Raw genomic sequence first — 9194 nt, 5'->3', positions numbered from 1 at the left:
CAGTTCACCTGCGGGCATCGGCGGCCCCAGACGGTGGGCACGCACTCCTGGGGAACAGAACACGGATCCCTCCCATTTTAAAGGGAGGGTGATAGGGCCTGTTTCCTTCCCTGGACACGTGAGCTGCCACTTTGTACCCGGGGATCAACCGAATCCACACTGGAGGCCCCACACAGAAGTCCTGCGTCTGTCACAACGCGGGCCTTGCTTCACATGGAAGGTGGTGACACGGGCGTCCACGAGGCTATGAGGCGGGCTTGGGCCGACGCGTCGTACTGGCCGTCGGGAATGTCTGCGGCCGTGGGGGCCCCTTCGTACAGCGGGGATCCCGAGGAGGAGGAGGCCTGGGCCGGGTGGGTGAGAGGCGCAGCGTGCGAGGGGGAGCCCCGAAAGAACTGCGCCCCCAGCCCGTTGGACATGGCCGCCGTCTGAGCCCCGGGCGTGACGGCGCCGTTGCTCACAGACCACAGGCTGGGGTACTGGCTGCAAGGGGAAAACCGAGACACTCAGGCAAGCAGAGGTGGAGCGAGGCTCGGGACCAGCGCGCAGGGACTGAACACCGAGACCTCCCGCTCCCCATCACCGCCCGACGGCGTCTTCCCAACAGGCCGGGGGCTCTCAACCACACCCTGAGGCGCCACAGAAGCCACTCTCTATCTGTCAACAAGAAACAAAATTGCGGGCCCCGCGTGCAAAGGTTGTGTGCGGTTCACGCTCCGGCCGGGGCGCCAGCCGTTCTTGCTGCCAACCCCTCCAGGCTGGGCGTCTGGCGCTCTCGTTCAGACCCCAGGTCCCCGGATCCCCTGAATCAGAGGTTTCGGGGGTGTGCCCAGGTGTCTGTGCTAATCAGCACGCCCCGCCCCGCCGCTGGGGTTCTGGCCGTGGAAACAGCACCTTCCTGGAACATGAAGGTACAAAAGGTGCTCGATACAAGCACCGTCCCGCGCTCTGTCCCGCGCAGGAACACGCAGGCCGGCGGGATGCAGTGCGGGACCAGCAGCCGGGAGCTAGCCCCGGACGCACACCAGTCCTGCCCTGCACGGCCGTGTGGGTACCCCGGCCTGCGGCCAGGTGCGAGCCCGCTTCCCGATGCATGGAGGAAGCAGCTAGAAACAAGTACGAAGTCCTTCAGTCCAGCAACGCAGATTTAAACAGCATCCAACTATGCTAAAATTGCTTTGAGAAAATGTCTTTCCCTTACTCCATACTGTGCTGTCTTGTTCACCAAGCCCTGTTCTGTATTTCAGATGTATTTGACCTCAAAAACAAACCTGAGTTGAACGAAGTAGTTTACTATCCCCATTTCACAGAGAGAAGAAACAGCTCTGAGATGCCCCATCAGAATGGGGCCGCAATGGGACTATGGGGTCCCCAAGGCCGGCTGTTTGTAACCTGCAGGTTAGTCCATTTATGTGCAGGTTTCCGAGCGACCTTTGGGCCCTTGAATTGTTGGCTGCCTTGTGCATTGTTTGCTTTATTTTTTAAGAGAAGACAATTAGATTCTAATTATAAAGGAATTGTTTCCGAGACAAAAGAATTAAAATCTTGGGCATATTTTGGTATTCTATATACAATAAATTGCACTGCTTTCGTAGTCAAGATAACTTGTTTATAGATTCACTCTGCTCTGAGCCAACAACTTGTTAAATCATTTAATATCTCTGAGCCTGTTTCTTCAGAAAATGAAAGTTGACTTTCAGCTTTGACTTCGTTTTTTATAATAATCCTATGAAAAACAGCAATACATTTACCAAGCAGCTTGATTTTTAAGCCAATCTCCCGGTACATTATTTTCAAGCTAACAATAAAATATTCATTTTTCTGTACTAGTTACCAGCATATATGTTAAGGACTTTGATCCTGTAACCACAGAAAAGCCAACACATTTTTTTCCCTCAATTTAATAGCTCTTGTCAAAAATGGTTCTAGAAACATTCCTTCAAATTTCACCTGCTGACCCCAACAGCTCTGTAAAGACATGCTGAAGCTGGGGTTATATAACATATTTTTTCTTGTAGAAACGAGGCTCAGAGAGTTTAAGAGACGTGTCCTCTATAGGAACTAGTAAGTGCCAGAGCCAGGATGGGGGCCCTGGCTTCCCTCTGTTACAGCCCAGCTCCATCCATGCCACCCCGAGGGGGCCACTGGTCCTCCCAGAAGTCAGACTGGAACAGTAACCCAGGGTCATGTAACCTGGGATCCCGGGTTAGTGATGCAACTACCAGTAACAGCCAGCCACCCACAGGTGAAGGGGCAGAATAAAAACCAATGGATGGAGATGGCATGATGTCACACTCAGGGTCCCAGGACAGTGCGCATCATGTCCAGACATACGTTACCTAGAGCCGGTGGGTGGGCCGGCGCTGTGGCTCATGGGGAGCATGCTGGTATGGGCAGGCGTCCCAAGGCTGGGCCAACTGTCATGGGATTGGAGCATGGACAAACATGCAGATGGATTGTCAGAATAGGCTGTGGGGCGAAGAAAGCGTCGTTAGTTGGAGGGGAGGCGGTCTTCCAGGAGCGACAGAATGCAGTGAAATACTAGCAACAACTGGCACTATCCAACACTGAAAACAAAATGAGTCTGGGATATGGAACAGAAGACTACCCAGGCCAGTGGGTTAAGGGTCTGCCTTCGGCTCAGGTCATGATCCCGGGGTCCTGGGATCGAGCTCTGCGTCAGCCGCCCTGCTCAGTGGGGAGTCTGCTTCTCCCTCTGCCGCTCCCCCTGCTCGTGCTCTCTCTCTATCTTTCTCTCTCAAATGAATAAATAAAACATCTTTTAAAAAAAGAAGACTATCCGTTGGCCTGTTTAACTGGTCATCAAAGGCAAATATTTATGGCCAAATGTATATATTAGAAAATAAATTCTAGTAAACCCAAGCTTTTTCTTTATCTTCAGATCAATAGATGCCCTGTAGAAAGGGATCCTACGATCACTTGATTGGGGATTAATTATCCTCAAAAATAAACATAAGTATAACTTTAACCTGCCTTTTCCCAAAATATTATTTCTTAAGAGATGAAAACACCTTAAAAACCATTACTCCGGGCAACACTAAAATATGATCTTCTAGCCTCAGAGTCTAGCGCTGCTTCAACAAGACCCCATGACTATTTCTTCATCAATAAGGTCCTTTCATTTCAAATCAGCTTTAATTGCTTAATTGTTTTATGGTGTTCATTAGCTATGTTCCTCCTTTTAGAGCCAGACAAAATTAAGTCTGGGCGTACGTGGTGTTAGAGGAAGTTAGATAAAGGGCTCTCAGCGGTCCAGCCCTGTGTTCACAGTCCATAAGCACGATCGGGATCACTGGAAGCCTGCTGATTCCGCCCGCCTGGGCCGGTTCCGAGGTGATGCTGCTCCAGCCACCACATGTGGAGAAACATGCTTCATGGATCAGTGGGAGTCACGGAAAATCGTGCGTGGCTCTAGTTAAGCCAGTAATTGTTATACCTGGCTGACCCAACACCATCACTTTAGAGAGGTTCATAAACGATCCAAACCTGGGCCCCTAGAGATGGACCCACAGTTGTAGGGTGAAAAAGTTCCAGCAGTGACTGAGTGCATTCGGCACCACAGCCCCTGGTCTGAACCTCTCAGCGGCTGAGCCAGCGGCCACAGCTTGGACCTGAAATAAAGGTCCCTCTTGAGCCCACCAAAGAACTGGCCTGGGTGTGTGTTCCAAAAGAGGTTCTCCTAGCCTGATCTCTGGTCTCCATCCTACAGAGGCCTTTCCTGCAGTGGTTTTCCATCCACCCCCATACCCCAGGCGGACTTTGACTTAGGACTTACTTGGAGAATTATTCCGATGTGCGTAAGGGTTGGGGTAGGGGGATGGCCGGTGGTTCCTCAGGGCGGGGTACCTTTCACAGCCATGCGTGGAGGGAAGTGAGAGGGGCCCTCCGAACTGAGGGTGGGGGGTGGCAGGTGGGCACAGGCTGCTGGTTCCAGGGATGAGCCACCCCCCTGCTGTGGGAAAAGAATGCTGAGTAACTGGCATTTGCATTACCTCCATTATTTAAAGGACAGGAGAGCTGAGACCTGGAATCGGTGGGTCTCTTCCTGAGGGGTCCCCGATGAAGTGAGGACGCATAGTGTCTTGCACTGAGTCCCCAGTCCAAGTCCTAAGGCATCTGGGCCTCAGCTCCACATGAGAGGCCACGGGTTGACCAGGGTTTCCAAACCCACGGGGCACCTGAGAAGAGCTGGGAGACCCCAGCCTCAGCCAACGCCCACTGTTTCCTCAACCTCTCTTATTCAAACCTGCCAGAATCTTCCCAGGCCCATCAGCTTCCAAGCCCTACCTGCTGAGCATGAAAAAACATAGAAACACAAAATTCAGAGCCAGATGCGCTGGAGACACACGGGGCAAGTCACGTGTGTGGTGCCCCCCCCGCCCCGTTGGCCTGCTCCTACCACCTCACCACAACGGGGAGCTGTGTCCTGGCTGGACGTGTGTTGTTTTCTGCCCACTTTTCTTCTGCTTTAGGCTCACCTTCTCCCCACTGTGCACATCCGTCAGAAAAATCACTCTGATGTTACCCTGCCTGCCTCTCACACTCCAATCTCTTCTCCATTGCCTGCTTTTAAGTCTGTTGTTGTTGCTTTTAATTCAGGAAAGCAACCTCTAAGAGGACAACTACTCTGGCTATAACTTCCAAACAACAAACAATGCTTCAGACAACACTGAAATGAGAGAAAGGTCCGGATCTGCCCACAAAGCCTGCCCCCCATCAAATGCCCGAGTGATGGCAGCCCACGAGCCACTTTAGGAGAGCTGTTTGTTAAATTAGCCCAGAAGACGATCAACGAAGAAACAGAGAACAGAAAACGAGTGTCCGCAGAATGGGCCATGTTGGTCCCCGCGGCCTCTGGAAGTGGCAGCAAGCACTAACTTTTCTCTCCCAATAATGTCAGTTATTTAAATTCCAAGCCCCTTCCCTGCATAGAGAGGAGAGCCACACAAAACTTTGTCTCCTAACAGACACTGCTCCCTAGACCTGTGCCACTTTGCTCTGGCTCGTGGAACTCGGAAAGGAAGCTGGACTTAAAGCACTTTCCCCATCCTACAAGCCACTGTCCCCACCACCAAAACCAGCCGGAGTTGCTGGGCCGCTCCTGGAACTGAAATGGGCTACAGGAAAAACCACATCTGCTCATAAGCATCCTTCCAAAGGTGGTCCTTCGGTCTGCCATCATTAATAACAAGAGAAACCATCTCAAAGTGGCTATAACGAGCTGGCTTCTCCACTTGCCCAACAGAGCAGAGTCTAAACCCCACCAAGATCTCAACCATCTGACACAGCCACGGTGGGAGCTGCCTCGGAGCCAAACAACCGAGCCCAGGTAAGTTCTCCCCTGGCTTCTCTGTCAAGAGTCCCAAGTGCCAGATGCGCATCCACAGCCCTCAGGTAGAGCAGAGGTTGAAGTCAGTACTAACATAGCTCCAACATCATGGGCCCACATTGGGCGGTCTGCTCCCCAGCCACACTCAGAAACCCGCTGTCGGCTGCATCCCCAGCTCTGCCTCTCAGCAGCCTCGTCCCGGAAGCAAGGGACGTGGGGACAGAATGCAACAAACCGTACATTGGGAGTACCCAGACTGCTGGCTGTCTCCAGGTTCTTCCATCATATCTTTGTGATCACTTCTGTCAAAAAAGTGTATTGAGTCGTCAAAAAGGAGAACATTCAGAAAATAGCATTTGCAGCAATATTTCCTCTTTCTGCATATTTCTTTGCCCAAAGGGTATAGTTAGAATTCTCTCACCTTTCCTTCGCATCAAGGAAAGCTTTTGCAAATGGATTGTATTTAATTTTAAGAGCTGTGATCTGAAAAAAAAAAAAAAAGAAATCACATTGACTGGTACATTGTCCATTAGCCAGAGGATTTAATTCAGTCCCGAGAAATTGGGAAACATCAGTACCCCCTCCTTTAAATATTCAAACATAATCAGACTTTCTTCCAGGTCTATTTTTCTATTTGGGTCTGAAGTGGCTGAGTAATTGTAATATTTAACAAAGAACAGTACATTTATGGAAGTTTTTAAATGCTGCTTTTCTGAGTGGAATTCACAGTGAGTTTAACCTACTGCTGACAACATTCTGTGTGCATAAATCACCCAAACATGGCTCAAAACATTCCCTGAATCTGCTTAGGAAATAGTGATTTGCTACCTCTAGTTGGCACTCAACCCTGACAACTTAACCAGCTAATCACAAAATGTCTGTACTTTGGGGTCAGACTTAGAGATTTACAGGCACTAACCGGTATTTCGTTTCTAGATGACCCTTCACACTGCCCAGGTTTGGAGGGTTGCCCCCCACCCTTTCAGGAAGATCTCCAAAGATTGCCTCTCTCACTCATCTTGTTCTCAAGAAATTCTCATAGAACTTAACCTAAATATTTTGTTCTTTTCACTCAGAGAATTTAGGAGATGGTTCTAGTTTTATAGACACTTTAACAGAGAATTAAAAGAGAAATGCTTAAACAGGCACACATTTTAAAATTTCTCCCCTCTGTCCCAATTTTATGGTCATAGTAGATTATTTGAAAAGGCATAACTTTTCAGTCTAAAGTACACCAACACACAGGATGTCCGCATTCTTTGCGACCTCCCAGGGGGCACATGCCCACCCGGCCGCTCACCTCCTCGTTCTGATAAGCGGTCACTGCGATGAACTGGGTCTCTGGGAAGCAGTGGCTGGTGATCATGCGCTGTGCGCCCCCAACTCTCACTATGTGGATCCGAGGCTCGTACTTGTGTAAGGAGTTCAACATGATCTGAGGGAAGCACACAGACAAGACCTTCAGATAACAAGACATCCATTTGCCCTGCTGTTGAGAAGAAAAATACATCCAAGGTGCAGAAAATGCTGTAGCTCACAAGAAAGTGTCTTTACTGTTGAAGTTGGTGGGTTTCCCCTCAGGTGCTGCTTCCCACAACTGGTTTAAGGAAAGGAATGTGAGGTGCTACACACCATTAAAGGGAATGAATGCCCATCGGGAAATCCTTTGACCGGGTACAATAACGTCCTAATGCTTCCAGGATGGCTAGAGACATCTTTAAAAGCCTGAGCTTGTTTGCGCCTTGCTTGAACATGGGGCCTCCCAGTAAAAAATCCCCCAAGTAAAGACATTCTTAGAAGAAAACAAATTTACAAATCTGTTCAGACCACGCAGCAAACACGATGGCATATATTTAGCTGGAAAGTGACCGCTTACCATCAAGGCTGATATTTTCTCTACCTCTAGGCAAGGTGAAGACTTGAATGCAAAAGTTCCCCAAAGCCTGAGACCTGCTGAGCCGTCAAAGGTGAAGCTCTGCACCCTCCCCCGCGCTCCCCGCCTTGGTGTTACCATCATCAGTTTACTATAAACAACACTGAAGGCTTAATTGAGGAAGGCTGTGGCAGTTTCTCCAGGACAGATGTCACCTCCCGCGCAAGCACAGTCCCTTCCACCACGCCGAAGGTGCAGACCCGGCCTCGCCTGGCGCTGTCCCTGCCCCCCCCCCCCCCCCCCCCCGCGCCCTCCCCCCCCCCCCCCCCCACGCCCCGCAGGCTTCATCACACCTACCTGACCCCCTCCGTTGAGCTTGTTGGTGAGCTTGACTTTGCTGAAGGAGACGGGCGCCTTCATCCAGTGGGCCCCGAAGTTGGGCGAGTCGGGGTGGATGTAGACGCAGCTGGGCGCCTGAGGCTCAGGCTTGCCCCCCGGGACCCACTCTCCGTTCACGTACTTCCAGCGGTGGTTGTCGGCAGCCACGAAGTCCAGCAAGAAGGAGTACATGGCGTTGGGGTCCAGGCCAGACACGTTCACCTTCAGCACCGGGAACATCCTCCTGCAAAGGAAGGAGTGCAGCCGGAGGACCCCGGATCTGAGCCTTTAGACCTTTAGACCTAAGGCACAAAGCTTGGGACAGAGGCATCTGTCATTGTGGGGCAAAGAGAAGCCTTCCCAGAGCCCCCCACAAGTCCCCAGCGTCCTCCACACTATCCCACCGCCCCCGGAGGCAGGGTCCCCGAGGACCTGGCCGAGGGTTCCCGCGAGCGGGCAAGACGCGGGTCTGGGAGACTTCTCCCAAACTTCCGCGGAGAAAACCCCAGAGAGTGACGATGAGGGGACACAGGGCTCTGTTCCCTAGCCGAGCGGAAAGGAGCAAGAAGACCCCCACTGGGAGAAAACCTCGGACAGCGGGCAAGTGTCCCCCAGGCCTCCGGAACGCCTGGCGCACGCCGAGCTCGGGCGCGCCTACCTGCCGTTCTTGGTCACGATCATCTCGTTGGTGAGCTCCTTGAAGCGCAGCCACAGCTCGCTCTCCTCGAGGCCCACGCGCAGCTCGCGCTCCGTGGGGTCGCCCTTCTCGCTGCCCGCCTGCAGCTCGCTCTCCACGGCGCTCAGCAGGTGGTCCACTCGGTACTGCAGGCTCTTCCCCGCGCTCTCGGCGCCGGGGGAGCTCATCCTCCCGCCCGCCCCCTCCCCACCGCCCCCCGAAGCCCCGACTCGCTACGCGAGAGCCACCTTCACCCCCGTCGGCGGCCGCTTTGCCGAGACGGCGCGGGGCTCCCAGCACTGGCCCCGGAGGAGGGCGCGGACCGAGATCTGGGGGGGAGGGGGCGGGGAGGGGGTGGGGGGGGAGGTTATTCCACTTGAACTCCCGCGAGGCACGGCCAGAGTAGGTCTCTGCCGAGGGAAACTGCGTCCCCTCCCATAAATAGAGCGGCGGCGGCCGCGGAGGGGGCCGGCGGATTGGGCCGCGCGCCCTTTGAAGTGCGGGGGCAGCTGCCCATTGGCCGCGCGCGGCCATTTCAGACCCGACCGGCGGGCCGGGGCGCCCGGGGGCCCACAATGGGCTCCCGCGCCTGTTTCCTGTCAATCCCGGCCCGGGCCCAGCGCGCCGCGGCCCAGCCCCGACACCTCCGCCCTCCCCCAAATGTTTGCACCTCCATCAAAGCGGCGGGGCGGGCCGCGGGCGCGGTGGGGGTGGAGGAGCCGGGCGCCCGAGCTCGCCCCGGCCCGCACGTCCCCGAGGGGCTGCCGGGCCGCCGGCGACGCGCCCCACCTCTCCCACGGGTGCCAGCCGGGACCGCCCCGCGGGCTCCCCTGCGGCCGGCCTGCCCCGGCGAGCCCAGCCCCGCGGCTCTCGCTCCTTTGAAGGCTCGGCGCTGCACCGAGCGGAGTCGCCCCGAC

General features: G+C 53.9%; 1 protein-coding gene across 3 annotated transcripts; it reads right to left on the bottom strand.

Moving 5' to 3' along the window:
• Positions 1–209: 209 nt before the first annotated feature.
• On the bottom strand, positions 210–8465 carry TBXT (T-box transcription factor T). Of its 3 annotated transcripts, none has more exons than XM_032408274.1 (8): positions 8260–8465; positions 7581–7845; positions 6651–6785; positions 5772–5833; positions 5591–5652; positions 3797–3973; positions 2340–2469; positions 210–483 (listed from the first exon to the last, which is right to left on the bottom strand). In XM_032408274.1, the coding sequence occupies exons 1-8, from the start codon at positions 8463–8465 to the stop codon at positions 210–212; spliced, it is 1311 nt and encodes a 436-aa protein (XP_032264165.1). The 3 variants fall into 3 exon arrangements, with proteins under 3 accessions (XP_032264165.1, XP_032264166.1, XP_032264167.1); XM_032408275.1 differs by having other exon boundaries at positions 3797–3970; XM_032408276.1 differs by lacking the exon at positions 3797–3973.
• Between the last annotated feature and the right edge of the window lie 729 nt (positions 8466–9194).

Source organism: Phoca vitulina, unplaced genomic scaffold (assembly GCF_004348235.1).
Source record: "Phoca vitulina isolate PV1807 unplaced genomic scaffold, GSC_HSeal_1.0 scaffold9, whole genome shotgun sequence".
Taxonomy (NCBI): domain Eukaryota; kingdom Metazoa; phylum Chordata; class Mammalia; order Carnivora; family Phocidae; genus Phoca; species Phoca vitulina.
Note: the sequence above shows the minus strand (reverse complement) of the source record. Positions and strands in the feature narration are given on the sequence as shown.